Source organism: Aptenodytes patagonicus, chromosome 10 (genome assembly GCF_965638725.1).
Source record: "Aptenodytes patagonicus chromosome 10, bAptPat1.pri.cur, whole genome shotgun sequence".
NCBI classification, from domain to species: Eukaryota; Metazoa; Chordata; class Aves; order Sphenisciformes; family Spheniscidae; genus Aptenodytes; species Aptenodytes patagonicus.
In genome coordinates, this window is record NC_134958.1 from 11899491 (window position 1) to 11924517 (window position 25027).

At 56.1% G+C, this 25027-nt stretch overlaps 1 protein-coding gene across 2 annotated transcripts in view; it reads right to left on the reverse strand.

Moving 5' to 3' along the window:
• Positions 1-23449, reverse strand: part of PCSK6 (proprotein convertase subtilisin/kexin type 6) — a 38144-nt gene extending 14695 nt beyond the window's left edge. For both annotated transcript variants that reach the window (XR_012996169.1, XM_076348047.1), the window contains exons 1-9: positions 23228-23449; positions 16663-16767; positions 11663-11773; positions 10882-11025; positions 10240-10316; positions 9459-9547; positions 5973-6145; positions 1855-2067; positions 311-411 (exon numbers count right to left, since the gene is read on the reverse strand). Coding sequence is in view for 1 of the 2 variants with exons in the window: in XM_076348047.1 (XP_076204162.1) it covers positions 311-411; positions 1855-2067; positions 5973-6145; positions 9459-9547; positions 10240-10316; positions 10882-11025; positions 11663-11773; positions 16663-16767; positions 23228-23449 (1235 nt within the window). In the remaining variant the exon portion in view is untranslated. The remainder of the gene's footprint in view (positions 1-310; positions 412-1854; positions 2068-5972; positions 6146-9458; positions 9548-10239; positions 10317-10881; positions 11026-11662; positions 11774-16662; positions 16768-23227) is intronic.
• Between the last annotated feature and the right edge of the window lie 1578 nt (positions 23450-25027).

The window sequence follows — 25027 nt, forward strand, 5'->3', positions numbered from 1 at the left end:
ATTTATAAAACTCCTGTTGGAGCCGGCTGTCAGCGGTTTCAATGCACCAAATGAAAAGCCTGACTTATCTCACCAACCCCAACTTTTCAACAGATGGCAACAAGTGAAGAATTAGCTCAATAAAACACCTGCAGGAACATTAGATGCAAAACAACAACGCTGTATCAAACCTTGCCAAAAAGGAGCAATTTAGAATAACTTTGCCCCATTTTGAGTTGCTCCAGAGCAACCTTTTCTCTTTTTGGTTTTGCTTGCCAGCTCCTAAATTTGGAAACATCCCCCTGCAAGCCTGTGGCGAGGTTACACTTACTTTGCCTCCAAAGCCAAGGCGATGATGCCCGCGACCATGGGGGCGGACACAGAGGTGCCCGTGTGGCCGTCCGTGCAGCGGTGCCGGAGGTCCGTGGTGACCTGTGGAGAGAGGAGCTGCAGCCCCGTGCTGCTGGAGATGCTCCCGGCGCAGGTACTACCCCATCGAACACCCCAGGTTTGCTTGGGATGCTGCCAGAGGGGAGCTGAGCCTGCGGGTACCCAAACCTGCCGTGGCTACCATGCCACCAGGGTGCTCTGAGCCCCCAAAAATGGGCGGCGCATGGGAAAACACCCCTGCTTACATTTTTCTTTGCTCAAAGGTGCAAAAAATATTTGAAGGGGGGGAAAAAAAGGCAATTTTGCTGCGGGTCAGCTGGAGGAAAAGCCGTGGATGGAGTGGTGTGAGCAGGGTAGGGCTGGTGTGGGTACGCACCCATGGGTGCATGTTGAGCTATGCCATATTAAATGCTTTCCTTAAAAGCTCCAGTTCCTGGTGTCAGGCAAGAATTTCCATTTGCATGGGGAAACAAGGAAAAAAAAGCCATTTCCAGCTTTTTCATTTCAGGGCAGAGCACGATGCTTGGGTACCAAAAGCTCGGAGAGAGGAGGTGGGCAAAGAGATGTTCTGTCAGTTACATTTTTAAAAGGCTCCTGGGTTTTGAGTTAATCTGGTAATTTTTGGAGGGGGGGGACACATGCCACCCAGTTTCTCCCCGAGGTGCCCCTGGAAGCTGCTTTTTTGCCCAGTGATGCTCCAGCAGCCCTGGGCTGGTGCTGGCCTCAGCCATGCAAATGCTCCTTAGTGCCATGAAAATGGCCCCAAGAAGGCACTTGGATTCTGGAAATTAATCTGTTAGGGGCCAAACAAGTCACTCTTGAATTAAAAAATAAAATAGACTTGTAAAAAACCCACATTTTTTGTCAAAAAACTAATTTGGGTGGAAAACTCCCTCCCACCTTGGGTAAGGCACTGTGCTGGTGGGGGATGTTTTACTGCCCGAGGTTTGGATGATGCACGGGGACATCGGTAACGAAAGCCTTGCTGTGACAAGACCACAGCAGCTGTTGGGACAGGGCAAATATAGCCTGGGTGGCAGGGAAAACCAGACTGATCCACACGTGCACACGCTTTCACGCAATTCCTGGGCTCCAAAAAGTCTCTGCTCCCCATTTGGGGTTGCCACATCTCTGCCAAACACCTGCATCCTCCCTCTTTTTTCTCTGTCTCAGGCTAAAAATCCTCAAAATTCCCTTTTTATAAGCACAGGACAGCGAGCAGGCACTTTGGGGGACAGGTAAATATTTGCATGGGTATTTTTGCAAACCTCCAGCCCTTTCACCCGTTTACCAGGGAAAACACCACATCCCTGAGCTCTTCCCAAGGACCAGAGCAATTCTGGCCCCACCATAAAAAAGCACGAGCAAAACCCACCGCCGGGCTAAGGGCAAAGCCCGGCTCTTACAACTGAGCCATCATCCAGCCCAGCCACGCAGAAAATATCCAGGGGATGCTGCCCCACTTGACATCGGGGTAAAACTTACTATTTTCCGTTCGTAAAAAGCCCCGCTGCTGTAGGTGGTGGCGAGGGTGGAGGCGCACTCCTCCAGGTACCAGGGCTTGTAGCCGTTCTCGGTGGTGCTGCTGATGGAGATGGTGTAGATGCTGTTGGTGTAGCCATCACAGGAGCAGTAATCGCCCTCTCTGCCGCCGTTCCCTGATGCCCAGACGAAAATGGACCCCAAGCCCCTGCGGCCCTGCAGGCAGAGAGGGGACAGGGGGTGAGAGGAGGCGTTTGATCGGGATGAGCGTCTGTCTTGGCAGAGGGAGGAGGGGGCAGCCCTCCCCCAGTGCTGGGAGCCATCGATAAGCCTGATTTTTGGGTCAGGAGGTAGGGTTTGGTTAGGGTGGAAGGATGGGTCCCATCCTGCCCAGCGCTCAGCCCCCTGGATCAGCCCCTGCAAACGTGCTCCTTGGCTCAGCCAGCCCCAGTTTTACAGGCAGCGACTCCCAGCGAGGATGGAAGAGCCTCCGGCGATGGGGATTTTGGCATCTTCCATGGGCTCTCATGGGGTAAAACATCCCGGGTGCTCAGAGCCCCTGGACCAGGCAGTAACACCAGTGCGGTGCTTCCTGGGGGTGCAGGGATGGCCTCACGGGAGAAACTGGCAGGAAACCCCCCAAACCCCACCACTCCCTCACCCCAAGCCCGCAAAGTCCCTTGCAAACCCACCCAAACCACCAGAAACCTTCCCCCTGCCTATCTTTTAGGTTTCTTTCGTTTGTTTTTTATTTTTTAACTCCAGCCTGTTCTCCCCCCCACCCATCGCTTGGCAGGAACATCTGATGGAGCCGTCCCCACCGGGTACAGCTGCGGGAGCCCACCAGGAATTGGGGGGGCGGGAGGGGCGTGCCAGCCGCCCGGACCTCCCCGGAGCTGGGGGAAAATCCCGCCCGGCAGCGGTGGCCGCGCTGCCAACTAGGGGCCCCTAACGAAGCCGACGGCGCGGGGGCAAACCACTCCACCCTCCATCCGAACCGCTGCCAGGGCACCCGGGGTGCCCGCACCCCCAGGAATAACCCAGCCCCGTGGGGGTTCACAAACAGGGTGCCGCAGTCCCAAGGGAGGATTTTTGGTGACCCAAGGGGGTTTGGGGCAGGAAAAGAAGCGGCTGGTTCGCTTCCCTGCCCTGTAAGGCAGGGCTCTCCGGGGAGGGCGGCATGCTGCTGGGCTTGGCAGGCGATGGAAGCACACTGCGGCGGCGGTGGAGCAGCCCCATCCTCCCTGTGGCTACTCCTGCCACGGAGAGATTTCGGCACTAGCCTGGGCAGATCTGGTGTTTACCTCCCTCCCACTGCTCTGTGGTGTCTTCCTCCACAAAAAAAAAAATAATAATAATACAAAAGCAGCTGTGCTCTGGAGGAATTCACTGGGATTTATTGTGGATTTTAAGTGCTGGGGGGAGAGGGATGGTTTATTACCTGTCTCGCCCTCCTCCTGAGGCAGAGGCTCTCTGAACTGACCCTGCCTCTGGATGCACAGGCTAAGTCAGGCTCTTTCCTTACTTTATGAAAGTTTTCATTATCTGGGCTGCCTCCCAGCCAAACTGGGTGGGTATTTCCCTAGTGAAGATTAATAGAGCTGTTTGGAGCTCTGCAAGAAAAAGTGCAATTGCAAAGGGAATTATTGCCCTGCCCCGCATCACAGAGAGCTCGACCCAGCTCACCAGCCCACCAAGCCTGCTGCTGGCATCTCCAGTCCCGCTTTCCAGGGTTTCCTGGATCTCCGAGGCAGCAGCATCCTACCCCACGTGCTCAGCACAGGCAGCAACCATGCAGCTCTCCAACACTAAAATCCACCCGTCTCCAAGGACCAGCCCTGCTGCACGCAACCCAGGCTTTCCTAAAACACTAATCAGAGGAATAAAACCAGGCACCGATTGCCAAAGGCGTGCGGCGACACAGCAATGATTTTGATTGGGATAAATAGACGGGGAGCCCAGACCTCCCTTGCATCCGGCACCCCGAGCGTCGCAGCCATGGGTGCTGAGAAAGGCTGCTCGGTCCGGGTCCAAACCCGTATCCCTGGGATGCCGGCAGAGCTGCCCTGGAGGAAAGCAGGTTCGGAGCCAGCACGCTTGCATGAGGACATGAATAGCATAGTTCATATGTCATAAATGACACTACAGCAATACACATCTAACACCTGATGGTGTTTCCCGGCAGAGCGAGAGCTTACCGCGTATCACAGCTCCCTCGGACTGGAAAAAAACACACTTTCCCTTTGCTCTCAAACAGGCAACTACCAAGATTTCCACAAGCAGACCCCAAACACTCAACTTCTTTATTTGCCATCCTCCTAAGCCAACGCCATCCCGGCAAGGGGCTCTTGGCTGCTATAAAACCTGGATCTGGACATCATTTAAACCGGGGAATCCCTCCCTGGCCAAGGCTGGGGATGATCCGGCTCACCCCAGCAGTGCCACGGTCAGATGCGGGATGTGCAGCATCTCCCCACTTCTGCAGCACTGCCGGGGCTTGGGTGTTTGCCCAACGGCACTCCACTGAGAGCCCAGGATAAATATCCCCTTGTTAGCTCGGAAACTAATAAGGTGTGGCTGAAGGAGTGAGAAGCAAGATGATAAATTACCCCAGCTAATAGATAAAGGTTATTTTAATGTTTCCATTAAAAACTCAATTTTAAGGATTTATAACTTGGTTACAGCTGTTTGCTTGGGCTAAAGGTGGCAGCTAACTATCCGCTTGCGGCTTTCCTCGTTATTTAAGGAGAAGAAGTCGGCAATTAAGAGCTGTGCATGCAGGATAGTGGGTGCCACAAACACGGGTAGCAGTGTGGGGGATTGGTGTTCCCTGGGAGACAGAAGCAAGCATCCTGAAACAGAGGGGCTGTGCCGGGCAAGTACCCTGCTGCCACCCATTTGCTCCCACACGGAAAAATAAGGTCTAAAAAGCAGTTTGTTCCCCCGTATTTACACGGCGTGAACTCCCCTGCACTTCAATGGATTCCTCGGCAGGCTCACCGCCCCGGCAGGAAATCAAGTAAATAGTGGGAAAAACACTCCACCCTATTTTTAGATAAGAGGCAGGCTGCATCGCCCCAGCCCGTGGCCGCCTCGAATCCCAGTGTGCTGCAAGAAGAGGCAATGGAGGCAGGAGTGGAGGCAGGGAGCGAAGCGGGGAGGTTTCGAAGCCCAGGTCGGGGCAGCCTGGGGCTGCCGGTGGCAAAACCCCAACCCCAAAGTCGCCGAAATACCCAGGGGACACCCACTGCACAGCCCCGAGCTGCTGCGACACTTACCCACGGTGCCTGCCGAGCTGCCAAGAAAGGTCTTTTTCCTGGTGCTTTTAGCCATTAGGCATTTTTTAAAAGCGCTCAAAAAGAGAAGGGGCGCGGGAAGGCCAGGGCATCCCCAGCGGGGATTAACAGCTGTCAATCACACATGACTCCGGCTGAACCCTCTCACTGGAGGACTTCAGGAACAATAATCTGAATTTTCCCTGCGCCCCCGCAGCCAGATTCTGTGGCAGCACCCACGTCCCTCCCCCCAGGCCATGACACAGCCACTCGTTCCGGGTGGAAAACCAGGGAAATGCTTAATGTGATGGAGACCCCTGGGAGATGATACCGGGGACCAGGGGAAGGTGAAGGAGGGGGGGATGGAGATGCCAGGGGGGCAGCCGCATCCCTCCGCGCCAGCACCCGGGGGGACATTTTGAGGCGCAAAGTCACCCCCCCCAAGAACCGCCTTGGGTTTCTCAGCCTGGCAGAGCTTCACAACTCAACCTGGGGCCTGCCTGCTCTGCCGGGGCTCTGCCCGGAGGACGGCGCTGCTGGATGCTCTCGCCGGGGCTGGCCATGCTGAGGGGTCCTGCCGGGGCCACACAATCGCTGGGCACCTCCCACCGTCACCACCCTCAGCCACAAAATCCACCGGAGCTCTTAGGGACACCAGGGAAAACTAGGAAAAATTAGAGATGATTCGCCTCCCCCCGCCCGCCCCAGCCCTAACATCGGCATCTCCTCGGGGAGCAGAGCCGCCCGTCCCCACGCCAGACCCCGGGCCAGCCGTGGCCCCGGCACGCGTTCCCCATGGGGCAGGAGGAGGAGGGCGAGCGCGTCTGGGTGCTGCGGGATCCACACCTTTTTAATGCCATGCTCAAAAGCCTGTTTGGCCAATAGACCAGGTCCATCAACTGTCTTCCCATCATCATCTGGCCCCCAGCTCGCGCTGTAAATGTCAATGTAATCGGGTCTGATGCCAAGCGACTTCGCTTCAACAACATCTGTTACATCGCCATCTAACATACGAATGCCTAAAAGCACAAAAACATCAGACATTAGGGCTTAATGGCTTGGATGAAAGTGCGAGGATTGCAATCAAAGGGCTTTGTTAACAGCGGTGGAAACCGCACAGCTCAGGCGTGCCTGGAATAGCTTCAACCCGCGGCCCCGCGCGCTAACGAGCCCAACAGCGGGAAGCTGGGGAGCTATTTTGGAAAGTTTTCTATGTGGCTGGCTTCATGGCAAGTGACGGAGACCGGGGGGTTAAAATTTGCTTCCCCTCCATCGGTGGGGATCGGGCAGTGGGAGCGGTGCTGCACTCCCCGGTGGCAAAATCCCCCTGCTAAAAACCATTTTTTCCCCCCTTTTAATTAATTAGCTAACTCATTTCTCCACCTGGAAGATATCAGTGTTTCCCATACGCTCACGGCCCCCCAGCTTTGGGCACGCCAGCAGGATGAAGCCTCTCCCCACTAGTGGGGACGACTGTGACCATCCCCGAACCCCATCACCGGCCGGCTGATGCCAGTGGTGCCCAGGATGGGGAGAAGCCCCAGGAGAAGCCCCAGGCTGCGGTTTGCATGGCTGAAATCAGTCAGGACCCCAACCCGTGGCGGGCTGCTGCTGCTGCCTGGAATAACCTCACTTCCAGCTGGGAATGCCAGCAGGTGCCAGCCGGGGTGGTTTGCAGGCAGAGCCCACCAGCCATGGCAGGACTCTGGGGGGGATTGCAGCAGATCCCCAGCCTCCAACTGCTGCAATATGAGGGTTACAACCTCCTCCGCTCCCCATCACCCTTTCCCTGCTGGATTGCCCTCTCTGCACGGCAGGCAGAGAGTGCCAGGCACCCCAAAGGGCTGCCGAGAAACAGCCCTCGCAGGAAAGGCGGTGCTGGAAATTTCAGCATCGTATTTTGCCAGCCAGGGAGAGTCCGGTTTATAAAAATGCATTTCCCTTTCCACATGTATTTTTTCTTAAAGCAAACAAATGCAGGCAGATGTCATTACAGCTGCAGCTGCGCTCTGGACACCAGTCAACTCAAATATCTCTTTTCAACGCTGTCCCCTACCAGCCAAAAACAAGCTTAGAAATATAAAATGAGGGAGCAGAGTAGTTCCCAAAAACTTCCTCTCTCTGTCATGTTAGCAAGAAAACATAAGGAGAAAGGGCGAAAAGGCTAGCCCAGTGTCTGAGCCGTGCTCGGCTGCGGTGCAGCAAGCAAAACCAGCCAAGGGATGGGTTTTTGTGCTTGCTAAATGTGGGCACATTCATCAGCGAGCCCAAAGTCAGCCCAAAGTTAGCTCAAAGTCAGATCAAAGTCAACCCAAACCAGCCCAAAGCCAGCCCAAAGCCAACCCAAAGTCAGCCCAGAGTCAGCCCAGAGCCAGCCCCAAACCAACTCAAAGCCAGCCCAAAGTCAACCACCCATGATGCGGGGACCCCCCAGTTAAATAACCGGGGACAGGAGGGAGCAGGGAAGGATGCTGCAAAATAAATGACCTCTTTGCTACGCAGGGAGCAATACCGGCCTCCGAAGTGAGCGTTCAAGGAGAGGGGAAAGGAGGAGGAGGAAAGGCAGGAGCCCATTTTGTTTCTTGAGCAGTAATGTACTTTGCTCAGAGCAAATGAAAAGCAACACAAGACCGCTGAAGAGCAGCCAGTAAAATTAGATGGTAGCTCTCCAAGTGTGACAAATAGGCTTCCCCAACAAGTTGTGCTCATTAATCGCTGCTTTATTTGCGTAATCCATCTAAAATCACTCTCGCTGCAGCTATAGCGCATTTTCCTCCATGATCCCAAACTTCATATGGCTACAGACTTTATTTTTCCCGTTTGCCTGTTCATGTTGTGGGAAGCCCACGGCCTCTACCCTCTGCCAGGTGCCTCACATCACTCGACGCCTCCCCAGCACACCCCCAAGACAGGGCACTCATTAAAGGAAGCAAATTAAAATGGGATTGTTATAAAGTCAACAAGTAACACTCGTCTCCATGGCTGCTGCAGAGAAATGGGCTTGAAAAGGAGCATGAAGGCAATGGCCTGATCCTGCAGGATGCCTTAAACCCCGTCGGAAGCTTTGCCTCGCTCTGCTCCTGCTCGGTGCATGCTTGAAGCTGGGTTTAGAGGCAAGAAGCCATCCCACGTGCTGGGGGGACAGGGGTTGGGCTGGGCTGGGCTGGGCTGGGGGGACTTGCCGCAGCCTTTACAGCCCTCGCCACTCCCCCACTCACCCTCCCCAGGGTTGTTTCTTCCCTCGGGGGATTTTCCCAGCACAGGGAACTGCTGACAGTGCTTGGCCAGGAGTGGGACTCCCTGCAGGCACCACTCCTGTGCAGACACAACTCTAACGAAAGCTGCTTCTTGCATGGCCAGGATGAACAAGCCAAGAGAAGAAATTAAGCCCCAAATCCACCCGTGGGCGCTTGGGTCCGTGCTCCTGATGGTGACGTCTCCCAGCATGGGGTGGTAGAAGGGGTCGCAGCCCCCTTGAGCAAAAGCCCCTCTCCCATTCCAGCCGTGCCAGGGACGGAGCTAAAACCCCTGGCGAGGACCCAGCTCCAGGCATTTGTCCTCTACACGGTCCCACCAACCACACAGATGGGACACCACACTCCCATCTGCCCCCGACACCCCCATTTCCCCAGCGGGTGCTATAACAGCCCAGGCTGGCCAGACCAGCCCTGGCTCAAACCAACCTCCAAAACCAGATACACTAATGCAAATGAGCTCTGTGATGCTAATTACCATCAGGATCCAATTTGGTGATAAAAATTCATTTGCTTCCCGCATATCGTCTTATTTGAGGGACTCTGCAAAGGTCCTCCCACCCTGCGCAGCCCCGGCCCCCCACTTCCTTGGTGTTTTCCCAACAAAGGTATTTTGGGGGTCTCCCCAGACCCACCCCTTCTGGGCGGCTCATCTGCAGACATTAACCTCACAAACAAGCGATTTCAGCTCTGAAGCTAAACCGGCGCTGCCAACCATATCAAACGCAACCACCACAAAAACGCCAGCCCCGCCTGAGAGCAGCTGTGAACTTTTGGGGTGATACCACCACATCCTCAATCCACACGCATCCTCACAGCGAGGATGCCGCCCAAGCAGGTTTCCACCCCAAAATACATGGAGCCGGCGTCCCCTGCACCCTGTGTCACCCATCCTCCCCCAAGCCCCCCTGGGGCTCCCTGCAGCCGGGGCACCAAGGAGGAGACTCTCTCCTGGCAATATCTGGGAGAACAGCATCCCACCACCCGCCCTGGGAGCTCGTTGGCATGACCAGGGAGGCCACAGTCCCTCGGGGGGACGGCAAAGGGCAGGGGAGCTGCAGGCAGGCGCCAGCCTCACCTCCGATGCGTGCGTTGTAGGCAATGCCCACGATGCAGTACGAGTTGTTCGCCACCGCCGCCACTTCCCCTGCGCAGCGAGTGCCGTGCCTGCAAAGAGAAATCCCCCATGAGCTGACGTCCCGTGGTGAAGGATCCCTCTGGCCACCCCCCACCCAGCACCCAGAAAACAGTCCTGAGGCCAGAGTGGTGGAAGAAAGTGCCCCACGAGCTGCAGAGCCCTTATCCAAAACCCACAGCAAGGGCTGGGGAATGGAGGAAACTAATGCAGAAAGCAATTTGTTGTTTGCATTTTGCACCTAGATGCAATCTGCTCTTTGCATCTTGCTCCTAGACGCAATTTGCTCTTTGCATTTTGGACCTAGATGCAATTTGCTCTTTGCATCTTGCACCTAGATGCAATCTGCTTTTTGCATTCCTGTTTCCTTTCCACACATACCACCACGTGCCTGTCCCGCTTTAACCGAAGCACAAAAAGTGCATCCAAGTTTTGACATCTAAGCCACGTAGCCCGACCCACGTGGTTTAATCCCTGACCACGGCGAGGAACCCCCCAGTGCCGTCACTTGATGGCTCGACGGTTTGTTAGCAATTAGCGTGGTTGCCGTGGGCTGGATTTGCATTAAATGCAATGACCCTATGCAAAGCCCATAATGCAGCATCCTCTGCAGTGCTGTGGACGGGGAAAGGCCACGGATCTGGAAGATACCCCAAGGGGGACACCCAGCCGGGGACCCCCGTGCACCCCGGCCACTGGCTCCACGGCAATTAGCATCACGTACTTATTCTCGTTGCTGGCATCGTAGCGTGGAGTCGGGTCGTGGTCATTCCCATTGACATCGTAGCTTGCAAGAGGGTCCTGAAAACACGTTGCCGCCATTAGATTTGACTTATCAGCATGGCGCGGGACAAAGTGGCCTCGGCAGCGGCGCGGTCCCACTTTGCCCACAGCCAGATGGGCAGTAAATGCCATTTTCCACTTAGTTTCCGACTATTTGCTCAAGACAAATAGTTTTGGGCTGCAGCCCCTGCTGGGAGATGGCTGCCCAGGGGGAAACATCCTGCTCCCACCGGAGACAGCTCCTCCAAACCCCAAATCCTGCTGGGTCCGGCACCGTCCTCCCCACCACCATGGCCATTTGGGGTTTGAGCTGAGGCTGAGTGGGTTCATGCAGGTTTTTGGCCGGAGGGAGGCGGCCTCTTCCCAGGTAGCTGCAAAGGGAGTTTCCCCCAGACCTTCTTTGTCCAAAAACCTAATTTTCTTCTTAAAAACATCTTGAGCTTTTTAAAAAAACCTCTTTTCTTCTAATATGCCAGTGCACAGATTTAAACTGTGTTTATACATTGGAATTCTCCATAAAACAATTCACCGTGAGGACCAGCCCCAGCCCATCCATCCCCAGCCCGTCCATCCCCCAACTTACATAGTTTTGCAGGAGGTCGGGGTGGTTCCTCTCTATGCCGTCATCGAGGATGGTGACCACCACATTTTTGCCAGTGTAGCCCCTCTGCCAGGCTGCCAGGACGTTCATCTCCGACCTGCAGCGACTGCTTTTATCACCGCAGTGCTACAGGGGGAAACACAGCAAGCACAAGCTGCAAAAGGGCTGCAACCCCATTTCAGCCCATCTAAGCAAGCAGCCAGGCTGCGAGCCCATTTAATCAACCAGAAAATATATTTACATCCCACCCCCTGCCATATAACTCGTAGATTTGTTATAACTTTACTCCACTGCCGTTAATCCAGGCAACGCTCTCTCCCTATTATTCTTTTCCTCTTCCATTTCAAGTACTGCGGGCTCTTCGGTTTTGAAGTGCTCATTTCCTTTCTGCGCTTAATTTTCAATGAATTTCCCTGTCAAATACAGATCGATGAAGCAGGCAGGAGAAAAATGATATTGTAAATAGATGGTTGCAGCTCTTGGATGGGTAAAATGCATCGGTGCTGCAGTGCTGCTGCTCCCAAGCCTTCCCTGTGCAGACCACAACAAGGAGCTGCTAATGATGGTGAAACACTTAAAACTAGACTCTCTTGTGTATTAATTTACAATTTCAAAATCCTGCTGCCAAGCACATTCACTGATATTAAGGTGTTTCATTACTGGACGGGCTGAGCAAAGATTGATGACGCGTTTGATTAAAAATAAATTAACTCCCCTGTAAAGCAGCAGGTTCCTTGCAGGGTGGTGGAGGGGAGATACTCACCAGGTACCACATGTTGGGCCACACTGGGTCATTGAAGGGCAGGGTGTGCGGCTCACCTCGGACCTGCCTCTTCACTCGCCGCTTCACCTCCTGCTGCTGCAGCCAGTCCACCTGCAAGCAGAGCCACGGGTCAGCATCACCCCTGGGCACAGAGCCCGGCATCGCCCATGGGCACAGAGCCTGGCATTGCCCCTGGGCACAGAGCCCGGCATCGCCCCTGGGCACAGAGCCCAGCATTGCCTGCAGGCACAGAGCCCGGCATCACCCACGGGCACAGAGCCCAGCATCACCCATGGGCACAGAGCCTGGCATCGCCTGCAGGCACAGAGCCCATCATCACCCATGGGCACAGAGCCCGGCATCGCCCATGGGCACAGAGCCTGGCATCACCCGTGGGCACAGAGCCCGGCATCGCCCATGGGCACAGAGCCTGGCATCACCCATGGGCACAGAGCCCGGCATCACCCACAGGCACAGAGCCCAGCATCACCTGCAGGCACAGAGCCCAGCATCACCCATGGGCATAGAGCCCAGCATCGCCCGCAGGCACAGAGCCTGGCATCGCCCGCAGGCACAGAGCCCATCATCACCCATGGGCACAGAGCCTGGCATCACCCATGGGCACAGAGCCCGGCATCACCCACGGGCACAGAGCCTGGCATCACCCACGGGCACAGAGCCTGGCATCACCCACAGGCACAGAGCCCAGCATCACCCACTAAAATGGGACGTGGGATGTGGAAGCGGTGCGAACTGCAGCCTGGACCCATCCCAGCGTCACCCCACGCATCAGCAAACACCTCTGGCTCCTTTGTCAGGGCTGCTGCGGAGATAGTGGCTTCATTTTGGGGGAATAAAGGGTGGATGAACAGACGGATGGGGCAAGCTCAGCTCTTTGTGGTCTTTGATCCAGGGACCAGATTCCTCTCCTGGTGCAGCAAAACCCTTGAGCATAAACAACGTCACCTCCAAGCACGTGCCTAAACCCCCCCAGCTTAACGAAGCGCTGAAGCATGCGCTGAAGCCCTCTGGAGACAAACCACATATTTAAGCATTTAGTCAAAGTGTTGGAGAAGACTCAGGTGCTTGGCTTAATTTTGGGGCTGATCATTCCCCTGGCGAGGAGGCAGCAGCCGCAACTCAGCCCCGAGACTTCACCACCCAGCTCCAGGGCTGCTCATCCTTCGAGCTCTTCTCCTCCTGATAAAATAATATTGGGGGCTTCACCCAAGCACAACATGTGTTTCTCAAAAATACGGGACGACGACACATGGCCATGGCAGGTCTCGGGGGATGTGGCCGGCTCTGGAGAGGCGTTTTTGGCACCGGCTGCAGGCAAGGCGGCCTTGGGGCCGACCGCTCTGACATTTGTTTGCTTTTCAGTGGGGCATGACACGTGAAGAGATCAAACGGAAAATGAGCCGGAAAAGGCCGGGATTGGGAAACACTGATGTTTGCCCACGCCACTGCAGCAGGAGCTGCCTAAGGTGCCGGTTTGGGAGCAGCCGCATCCCGTCCCTGGCAAGTGTTCCCCCCCCAGACCCTTTATTGCCCACAAAAAGGGCTGTCCTGTCTTTAGCATGGAGATGAAACCCAGGTTTATTGAAAATAGGTTGTAAAAATAATTTATAGACCAAATCTTTACACGTGCTTATGCTGGGGGGAGAAGGGAGGCACCAGCCGAGGAGCTGGGAGGGCTCTGCAGCACATCCCTCCTTGCCGGACGCTTTCTTCCCGACGGCTCGGGGTCTTTTGGGAACAGCAGAGCTGCTCGTGGGGATGTCTCTGTTCTTGTGACTAAGGTTTTGTAATGAAAAGAATAAAAATCCAAAATGCAAATTTTTGTTGGGCTCATTTATGTGAAACTGTCGGCTGAACCGAGTTCTTCTTGCATGGTTTATAGCTTTCTGACTTGGATGGAGGTGGATGGGGAACTGTGCATATCAGAAACCTGACAGTTTCCAGCCTAGAGCTTGGTTTTTAAACATATATATTTAAAAAAACCCCAAACTGTTGAAAGAAAAAAAAAATATATTTCATAGAAAAATGAGTTTCCATGCTGCCTTGGCTGATGACAGCATGCTGCTTTGCTTATATGATGATGGATTTAAGCATTGGAAGCAAAAATACAACTTCACGGTCTAGTTAAAAAAAAATAAATACATTAAATAGAAGATACGGCCCGAATACCCAGCTTTTCTCCTTAAAGCAGCACTCCTTAGCAGCGTTACCATGGGTCTCACTGCCCGAGTCACAGCTATCGCCTTTCCCTGCGGCATTGCTGGATGCAGGAACAATGGGAAGATGTGGGATTTCGCGGGGTTTTGCCAGGAGCTGCGGTGCCTCGCGGGGATGTCTTCATCTTAAACACGCTCCTGATCGACCCCAGCGCTGCCAGCCGGGAGTCGATGGAGAAGTCTTGTGTGGACACAGAGAAATCAGCAGTTTAACAGCATTGATTTCAAGGGGGGTTTGCTAAATTGCCACAATTGATGTGGCTGGCGTGGGAAGACAACGGGCGAGCAGGAAGGAGCCCGGGGCATCCCTGCAACGGCTCCCGCGGCTTGTGAAACTCGGATCGACTTCCATCACTCATTTAGGGGGGAGAAGCTTCTCGGAAATTAAAAAAAAAAAAAAAAAAAAAAGAGTCTTTTTACTAGTAGAAATGGCCAAAACTGTTACAACACAGTCCTGAGCCCGGAGCGTCCCTGCTCTACCCTTGCAAATCCTAATTAGCAATAACGAGGCGACCGTGAATGGCACCAAAGACCCTGCGAGGAGGCACAGGTACCACTGAGCCGAACCCTTCACCCTTGATGGAAACAGAGGGGCAGCTTTTTATATTCCCCCTTACTTTGAGGTTTTCAGTGGGTGATGCCTGGATCCAGCCACCCAGGGTAGCTCCACCAAACACGGTAACCAGTATAGGCGAGGATGAAACTCCCTTTACAGCTCCAGAAAAGCAATAGCTTGACTTATTCCAGTGGATGTGCAGGAATTAAAGCAGAGATCCAAGACAAACCAGATGGCTCCAGCACATATTTGCCATAAAGCATGGCAGAAATAATTTAGGTGGGGTTGATTTTGCTATGGTACATGGCCAGCGGCACAGGGCCTGAGGCCGTGATATCCTCTGATGAGGAGTAAGAGACCAGAGCAGTGAGGTTGAACGCTCAAGCACTGCAAAGACCAACAGGAGCATCCCAGCGAGCTGGGAAAGTTTACGGCAATGAGAGTTGCAAGATGAGCCCATACGAGGGGCGGCACAGCATGGCATGACCCCGCTCTGCACCCCATTGCACCTCCACGCCTCTTACTCTCGCCACCACGACCTGCTGCCAAAACTGCTGGATTTGCTCATCTCTCCTCCCCTTCAATCACCTGCCATGTCACTTGGCTCATATCAGCCCTGAACGGAGCAGCTGCTGGCCGCGGGGGTCTCTTGGGGCAAGAGGGGAGCTCGGCAGCAGCGTGGTCCCACGGGGACCAGGACCCCAGGTGATGCCCAGCCCTCGTGCTACCGACCCCCACGGCAGAACAAACCGATAAATAATGGCACTGGAAACAATAGACCCTGGAAGGCACGAACCACCCAACATCTGCAAATGATTGAATATGCTGGTCCTTTGGGATTTCTGCAAGATTTGTTTCCATCTTCACTATTCCAGCTTGCATTTCCTCATGCATCACAGTGATGTTTTCCTGCATCGCACATGTTAAGCCAGTGCCGTCCAAATGCTGAGACTTACCCAAAACGATTTGCAAATGTGCATGAGAGAGGGGGAGAGACAACACATGCCAAGAGGTCTTGAACTCTGAGTGGTAACAAAGGATTAAGAGAACGGGAGCTAATTGCTGTAGCTTGCAGTCCATAGAGCAAGGTAAGGTAAATGTTAAGAAGACTAAAAGCCAATTGATTTGGTTTGCATTCTAACTAGACTCATTTAAATGGAGGTGTTTCAATTGCAGAGCTGAATTAATCATTTGCTGGGATGCCTGTGCACATCCCTAAGAGCCCAGCGCACTTCCAGCGCACCCATGCTCCCCTCGCTGAGGTTTCCCCTGCCAGCAACGCCGCTGCTTCGTAGCAGCCATGCGTGTGCCTCCTCAGAAATGTGCTACAGACCCTGTCCAAATATTTAACAGCAAATCTCTCTGGAAAGCTGGCTGCCTGGGGAAAGCAGGGTTGCTGTGTGGGTCTGGAGAGATGTGGATGGGATGTGCTGTGCTGGGTGGGTTGGAAATGTCTTGGGAGTTGGGAGCATCCCAAGGGTGGCCGGAGCATCCCAAGGGTGGCCGGGCATCAGTGCAAGCACCAGCAGCTCACTGTAGCATGGGTGCGTTCATTGCAATGTTTTTTTCTGCATTTATTTCACCCTTTCCCCGAACACACATTAACCCTTCCCCTGCTCTGCAGAAGTAGCATCTCGCAGGGCTCAGGCGCCGTGTGGAGCTTAGGGAGGAGGAAAGTCGAGGCAGAGCTGCAGCCCTTCCCCGCCACCCCGAGCCCAGCTCACCCAGGTCCCGCCTGTCCCTCCTTGCCTTCCCCCCCCCGCCATTACTTTTGTCAATTCAGCTGTACTGAAAATCCCTTCGGATGCTTGCTCTAGGAAAAAGCAATGCAGAGCTATTGCCAAGGATTTCACACATAGCAACCATTGAGGCAGCAAGTGTTGTGGCAACTGGATCAACACCCCAAGCATGCAACAGCCTTTCTATCCTGGAAGGCTTTTTTCCCCCTTTTCTTCCTCCTGGCTTTCAGGCAGATGTTAGCGTTTAGTCACTTCTAAGTATTTTTCATCACCGATCGACGTACCCATGTCCAATGAGTCACCCTGTGCATGCACAGGGCTGTGGTTCAAGGATAACATGTCATCACAAGATGCTTGGGCTCACGCTTGACCCAGACCAAGCCAAGAGGCTCCTCCGGGGGAAGCGGGGACCCCCATCCCACCAGCCCCCACAGAGGCTGAGGGACCCCGGGCTGCCCGGCCCCATACCTTGGGGTCCATGCGGAGGAAGTTGTGTGGTCCCCGACTGCTCAGTGTTGAGCGCTTAAACGTCTTGCTGTGGTGAAAGTGGTAGTAGTTTTCCAAGCTCCCGATCTGCAAAAAGAGAGGCTTTTTTTAAAAAAAATCAGGTTTTCCTGTGGTTGCCCCCCATTTCAGTGCCGGCAGCATCCCTTTGTGCATCGGTGCAGCTGTGCCCCGCACCACAAATCCCTTGCTCACACAAAGATCCCTGGCAAAGCCGGGCTTCAGGGAGGGGATGCAGGATGCTGGCACTAAACCTGGTGCCACCACCGTGGCAAACAGAGCTGGTGGCCAGATGCTGCACTGGCACAACAGAGCCCGGAAAACATTTCTATGAATTTTCACCCATTAAATGCATCTTTGCAAACTGCCTTCCATCAGCTCCCAAGCAGAAATAATGAGCTAAAGATGAGCTCAGCAGCTGTGGTGGAGCCAGGAGAGCTGTGTGTCATCGCACTGCCTTTCCCCACCCGACGCTCCGGCTCCGCCCCGGCAGCAAGAACAGCCCCATAAGGAGAGGTGAATGCGATCCCTGCTAGCCCTGGGATGCTCCTGGGAAGCACGGGATATAAATGCGCTTAGCCTGGAGTCAAGGACGGCAGCAGGAGGAGTCAAAAAAAAAAATCTCTCCAAGCAAACCAACCATCCTTCCCAAGGGATGTATAATACATGCCCCAGCCTAGAGTCCCTCCCCAGCAGTAAGTGCAGCCTGGGAGTGAAGGTGAGCTGGGAGAGGCAGCCCCACTGGCTCCCTTCAGCTCGGGGAAGCCCCATGCTCCTCTTTTACAAGTTTTTGCCCTTTTTTTTTCTTGCACGGAGCTGAAATGTCCCGCATTTGTGGGAAAACACCGTGCCAGCTACGCCACCCTGCCAAGCCCCAGGGTGGCTGCGCTGCCTCCAGCCCTCTCATCCCAGCAGCTGGAGATGCCACAACTCCTCTTTTTCCATCCCAAAAGCACGGATAAAGTCCCGGGGCTACACAACGAGCTAGGCGATCTTGGCCAGGCACCTTGTGACGAGAATCCCACAGGGATTCATAGCCGCAGGGATGGGAATGACCCAAAAGCTGCACTCACTGGCATGCGGCTCCCAGGTCACACAATTTTGGTACAAATTGGGTCTCTGCTATAAATTCCCTTTTCCCTGAGGTTGGTTTTCTTTCCCCAGAAAAACTGTCCCATGGCCAGTTGCTGGATGCTGCAGGGAGCCAGGGAGCCCCCATCTGTGGCCCAGGAGCTGGGGTGACATCCCTGAGGCCACGTGTGACCCAGGGGCCAGGGTGACGTCCCCGAGGCCAGACCAGGGCTGGCTGCAATGGGACAGGGGGGAGCAAACAGGCTTGTCCGGACCAGATGCTGAAGCAGATGATGACAACTACTTACATCTTTATCACACTTAATACACTGAGATGTGCCAGTGCCTCTTATGAGCATTAAATATTTAATTAGTTTTGTTCTGCCTTTTATGCCAGAATGTCATTTCACCAACTTTACTGCCGTTAGTGATTTTTGTAATTTGTTTCCACTCAAGTTCATTTAACCCCCCCCTCGCCCCCTCCTTTTCTTTGCATTACAGCATAGCTGTGCATTTTTTTTAACATCTACATGCAAAGCAGTTGCTCATTGCAACCTGCATTTGGCTTTTAAAACCCATTCCTCAAACACACTCATACCTAGGAAAGGGAAGGAGGATGCTCCAACCTCCCCATATTTTAGGGAAACCTTGCACGAGGCCACCCTGCCTCTTGCTCACTCTGCCTGGAAATCCCGATCCCGCAGCCCGGGTGGTTCAGCTCCACATCCGCCGGCTCAGCCTGCAGTTTGCAGGTTTATAATATTCAGTTTATTCTCATCTCCGGTCCCTCTGGCTGAAAGTCGTAACAGGATCACGCTCTATAAACAAGCATCAGCTGAAGAAGCGCTTCTGTTCCCCACCGGAGCGGGCACGGGGCTTTTCGGAAATAAATGCAAAATTACCACGTGATGCAAATCAGCAAGAGGACAGGGAGGGAGATGACCCCATCCCAGGCCCTGGGGATACGTGGCCAGAGCAGCAGGAAAAGCACCCTGTGCCCCAGGTTCTTTATCCTCCTGGGATTTATGGAAGGAAAAATAAGGAAAACCTTCTCATGTTGGGGCTACCTTGAAAGCCGGCCCCGCTCTGAGCAGAGGTTGGACCCGGTGGCCTCCAGAGGCCCCCTTCCACCTAAGGTATTCTAAGGAGAAAAATTTTAAAATGCCTTTTTTTTTAATGGAGAAGTATTTGTTCTCCTCCTTGAGGTCAGTCAGCTCAGTGAGGGCTCCACAATGCCACCCCTGGGGATGGGAGACGCCCAAGAGAGTTGGGTTTTCTCCTGCGTACCCCACCAGCGAGGCCACAGCCCCGTGGCCACGGTGATGGGGATGCTGGAAAACGCAGCGGAGCAGGACTTTACCAAGGGCTGATCCTTCCTGGCTACCTAGACGAGCAAGCGTACCCATCAGCTCCCGACCAGCCAGAATACAGCTGCCCACGCTGAAAGGTCCCAGCTCCACTGCAGAGGACATAATCCAGGTTGCCACCAACTGCAGTTACAAAGCCCACCCACCTGAAGCCCAGGAGACCACGCCGAGTACCTCCAGACATGCTCGTTCCCTCCCCAAGTGCATTTACAACTATCGAACTTGATTTTTTTGGACATCTAACTTCTCCCGAGAACGTGCACGGGAGCTTCTTATTTCCACAAGGATTGATTTTAATTTTCCCAATTGATTCGCAGTTTTGGGCTGAAGTTTCAGAGGAAACTTGAGGATTTTGAGGCAACTTGAATTTATACCTCGACAAAAATGAGGTGGTTTTCTCCCCCCCCCCCCCCGTTAATTGAGGCAGAGGTAGCCCTGGCTGGTGCTGCCCAGCTCAGGTGGGCTGCAGGTGGAGCAAGCCAGAAGCAACGTGAACACGTTTCGCACCCTGCAAAGCCATCGTCACTATGCTGAGGGCGTCGATGGCTCCGCTTCCAAAAAACCACACACCTGCCAATGTCATCCAGCCAAATGGGGAAGAGTTTGAAGCTGAAGGAGCTACTCATGGCCCTGATGGGACTCAGGCAGTTAGAGAGAGATGGAGACGCACAGCAAAAGGATGAGAGGCAACAAGTAAGGGGAGAAATCCTATCTGGGTATAAAGACAGTAATTCTTCGTGTAGGGTGCTGACACATGGGCCTGGGGAGGTGGTGGGATCTCCATCCTTGGAGAGCTTCGAATTGCACCTGGCTGAGGCTCTGCACAGCCTGCTGTAGCCTCAAAGTTAAGTGGGGGAGTGGACCAGAGACCTCCACAGGTCCTTGCCAACAGGAATTACTCTACAAATACAGTTCTTAACAGTGTTAAAAAGAGGTATGATTGCAAGGGGTTTGGCTGTCTCCCAATCTCCTTTCCCATTCCCCTTTTCCCCTTCTCCCCCAAATCCCAGTGCCACCTGCAAGCTCCCCAAAACTGGCACCGGGGCAGGGAGAGGCGCCCAGGAGGTGTTCCTGCAGCAGCACCCAGCTCTCCCGATGCATTGCCAGGCGGAGACGAGCCCAGAGCCTGCCTTGCCTCATTAACAGCCATTAGTATTTCAAGCAGGTTCAAGATCGCTTGTAGCTAATGAGACATAGCAAAAGGGAGTTTTTTGGGAGCTGGACACCACGAAGGGCAGCACTAGAGCCCGTCAGGGCATTTCTGAGCCCATTCTTTCCCTCCCCATCGTAGCAAAGTCTTCCAGCATCTCACCCAAACCATCCCATTTCTGCAAAATGCAGCTGCATCGGCACTGGCGTCCTCCAGGAGGACGGATCTGGCTGGGGAGGCCGTGCCTGCTCCCCTCCTGGGGACACCACCTATCCCCACTGGGGACAAGGGCTCCAGCTGCTGAGCTCCTGCCTTCAGAAATGTCATTCTCAGACAGTCACGGCTGGATTCAGCCCAGTAAGGACCGAGCCTAGGGCTGTGAGGACACCATTGCTCCAGCATCCCCCAGATGACAGGAATCCAGGAAAGCTCCAATTCCAGCCCAAAATGAATCCTGCCCGCCTCCCGCACTGCAGGTAAGACTGCCGAACACATGCGAGCCCTCCCAAAACTTACTGTGTTGGACACCGCACAAGGAAAAAATCATGTCAATCCTGTTACCAGGATAGGAACAAGCTTGTCACCACCCCCAGGATGGCGGTGGAGGCACTGCCTGAGGCACCAGCACCGCACAGCCCTCACAGCGCCCTCGGCCAGGGCCTGTCCCGGCTCGCCCCGGCACAGCGCAGTGAACAAAGACCGGCAGGGAAGAATGAGCAGGCGTTTGGGGGTGTAAAAGCTTTTCCTTTTGTTTAATTGTTTGCTTCACTTAACTAGAAGTTGATGCAAATGATTCCCCAAGGGAAATGTCACTCTGCCATGACCCAGAAGGGTTTAAGGGTGGCTTGGTGCACAGGTTGGGCATGGGAACACGCGGGGACCCAGCTCGGACACAGGGCAGACACCTGTGTGTGCAAACCCCAGCGATGCCCTTGCCAGCCAGGAGCACGTCAGGAGCCCCTGGGATTGCATCTTGGAGGAAAAAGAGGTCACCAGCCACCAACGCAGGGCTGAGCCTCCCTTGCACCCAGCTGGGTCACCTTCATGACCGTCACCCCTCCTCCTCCCTCGCCATGTTGGACTCCACCACTTGCCTCCACCCAAGCATCTCCCCAGGGCAGGGTGATATGCCCTCGGTAGGGCTTTCCAGCAGGTTTTGTGCAGGATCAGGCCCCCCGGGAGGACACATCTTGCTGGGGACGGTGCCATCCCCAGCAGCTCCATGAGCAGAGGACGCAATGAGGGAAGCTGGGGACACCCAGGCCACCGCGGGGCTCAGCGCACCATGAACCCCGAGCACAACGCAGCAAATGTCACCTGTGAGCACGCACGAAAGCGGTTCCTCGGGGTTTTGCCCTGGAGGAGCCCCCGTGGGAAAAGTCCAGGGAGGCCAGAGAGCTGAAGGCAGGGCGTTGAGAGCAGCTGGGGAAGCCCCAGCGGTGCACGAGCTCCCAGCATCCGCCATCCGCGGAAAAGGCGGGAGCCAGGAACACCCTGATGCAACCACAGAAATATTTCCCTTGCTCTCCAGCCTGCGCCGGGCTGCCCTGGGGAAGGGCTCAGGGGGGAGGGAGGGATGCTCCGGCGGGGCCACGTCGCGCCCATGGGCCAAACGCCTCTGGTATCAAGGGGACGAGCTCAGGAAAGCTGGGATGCCGGGGGGGAGTAGATGCTCCAGCGGGGAAGGGACACAGCAAAACCCCAAACCAGGAGCTGACGTTAGGCTGATGCAAATCGAGAGAGTGGGAAGCTCAATCAAGATATTTTCTGGCTGAACAGGGATAAACACCGAAAAGCCCTTTGGGTTGCACAACCGCATTCACCCAGCCCTGTGACAGAGGCATTTGAACAATACAAGTGATTTTCTCCTTGGCGGGGCGAGAGCAGAGCACGGCAGGTAGGGGATGGAGGGTGGGACTCAAGGGGTTATTACCTGCAGGAGGTCACGGACACCAGTGCAGGAGAACAGTGTCCCCAATTCAGCCTCCCCCCTCAAATTTGTTTATGCAGCACCCCATGACTTTAATTATACTTAAAAGCAGGGTTGCAATATAAAGCAAGGTTATAATTTATAGTCCAGGAGACACCTTGGGCAGGAAGACAACCTGAAGTGCCACCCAGCCAGAAAAGCGCTGAGCAGCCGGGCGGCGCAGGAGGTGATAAACTCCGGAGGAAACTCCGAGCACACCAGCCCATGTCTGGGTTTACAAAGAGGATGAAGAAATTGAGAAGAAAAGGAGTTGCCGTGATGAAAGTCACCTTTAAGCCATCCCTGTGCTGCAGGGGATTGAAAGCAAAAGTTCTTCGTGTTCCCAAAATCTCCGATAAACCCGGGCCAGAGAGTCCAAAGTTTGTTAAATCCACAAATGTAACTTTCCGGGATGGGAGGAACTTGTGCAACCCCCAGCCGGTGTGGGAGCGGGCTGTGCGGGGCGAGGGCACCCCGAGGAGCGGCCGCCCGGCTCTGCGCAGGGAGGTGGGGGGGGAGCGGGGTCGGGGCTGCCCGGCCGCCCCCCGGGGCCAAAGCGCTCGGCCAGCATCGCTGCACCGTCCTCATCCCGACCGCTCCGGGGGCCTGGAGGGGCCCATCTCCCGGTCCTGGGACCCCCGGCACCACCCCGGTTCCGGGAGACCCGGCAGCTCCGCGGGACCCCCCTTCGCCTCTCCGGTGCCGGGACCGCCGGCAGCTTCCCGAAGCCGGGACCCACAGTGCGGGACCCCCGGCAGCTCCCGGGACCCCCGGCAGGCTCCCGGTGTAAGTCCCCCTGCAGCTCCTGCTCCCGGGAGCCCCGACGGTCCCCGGGACGCCCCGCGCCTCTCCGCTCCCGGGACCCCCAACAGCTCCGCGGCCCCGGGACTCCCCGCAGGCTCCCGGTGCAAGCCCCCCTGCAGCCCCCGCTCCCGGTACCCCGGCACCTGCCCGCCCCCCGCTGCCCCTTACCTGCCCCAGGCTGATGTACCCGTAGGCGGCGGCGAGGCGGGCGGCCTCGGCGGGGCCCCCCCGCACCCGCACGGCCCAGTGGTTGGTGTAGACGGTGCGGGAGGGCTCGGCCGCGGCCCCGCGCCCGGGCAGCGCCAGCGGCAGCGCCAGGGCCAGCAGGCAGAGGCGGGCGGGCGGCGGGGCGACCGCGCTCCCCGGGCCGGGGCCGGCTGCGGCGGGCATGGTGCGCTCCGCGGTGCCGAGCTGGGCGGAGCGGGGAGCTGCGCCTTTTAAAGCGGCCCCGGAGCCCGGCGGGGGCGGGGGGATGCTCGGGGCGGGGGGGGGGGGAGGTGGGGGGGCAGGCGGAGGCGGCGGGGAGGGCCAGGCCGGGCAGCAGCGCCGGGAAAACGGGCGCCCGGCGGCCGGGGCGGCTCCCGGGCACCCCGCTGCGCCCCTCTGCCCGCCGCCGGGCATCCCTCCTGCGACGCCTCCAGCCCCCTGCAGCCCCCCTGCGTACCCGGTACTGCTTCTCGGACAACCCCCTGCATCACCCCTGCATGGCCCGGTACTGCTCCCCGGAAACCCCTCTCTACACCTCTGCATCCCCCCTGCGTGCCTCGACGCAGCCCCCCAGACAATCCCCTGCAGGTCCCTGGACAACCCCCTGCATCCCCTCTACATGTCACCGGGCAACATCCTGTACCCCCTGCATCCCCCCTGTGTGCTCCAGTGCTGCTCCCCAGACAATCCCCTGCAGGTCCCTGGACAACCCCCTGCATCCCCTCTACATGTCACCGGGCAACATCCTGTACCCCCTGCATCCCCCCTGTGTGCTCCAGTGCTGCTCCCCAGACAATCCCCTGCATGTCCCTGGACAACCCCCTGCATTCCCCTGCATCCCCCCTACATGTCCCGGACGATGCCCTGCATCCCGCTGCATCCCTCCTGCACATTCTTGGACAACCCCCCCTGTATCCCTCTGCATCCCCCCTGCATGCCCTGGTGCTGTTCCCTGGGCACCCCCCTGCATCCCCCCTGCGTGTCCCTGGACAACCCCCTGTACCCCGCGGCATCCCTCTGCATTCCCCGGCACTGCCCTCCAGGCACAACCCTGCGCCCTCCTGCATCCTCCTTGTGCCCCCGCATCCCCCCGGGCATCCCCCCTGCATGCCCTCAGCCAACCCCTCATGCGTCCCCCGGCTCTGCTCCCCAGGTAGCCCCCTGCACCCCCCTGGGCAACCAACCTGAACCCCCACCACCACTGCCCCCCCTGCAGCCCCCTGGCACTGACCCCTGGGCATCCTGCCTGCATCACCCCCCTCCCATTCCCCCTGCATCCCTCCAGGCATCCCCCCACCCCCCATCTCTCTGCACTACCCTCACAGGCATCTCCCACTGCACCTCCCCCCTGCATCCCTCTAGCACTTGCCCCCATATCCCCCACACATCTCCCCTGCACCCCCCCCAGCACTACCCACCATGCCCCCGAGCATCCCTCCTGCACCCCCAGGCAAACCGCAGCCAACTCCTCATGGGCTCAGAGGGGGAAGGCCAGGAGGGGCTGCCTGATGGAGAGGATTTTGGGGCAGGACTCTCCGGGCAAGCCTGGCCGTGGTGGGCACGAGGGTCACCATGGGGAGCTGTGGGCACTGGCAGAGGGGCTGGAGCGCTGTCTTTGCCTCCCACAGACACCATTCGGGGGACGGCAGAAAGCTCGTGGGATATTAGAAAATAGGCTTTGTTAGGGAGAAGGCGGCGGCGCATACAAAGGACAGGCTCAGGAGCGGGTCAATGATGCTCTGTTCCACAGCCCTCCCTGCC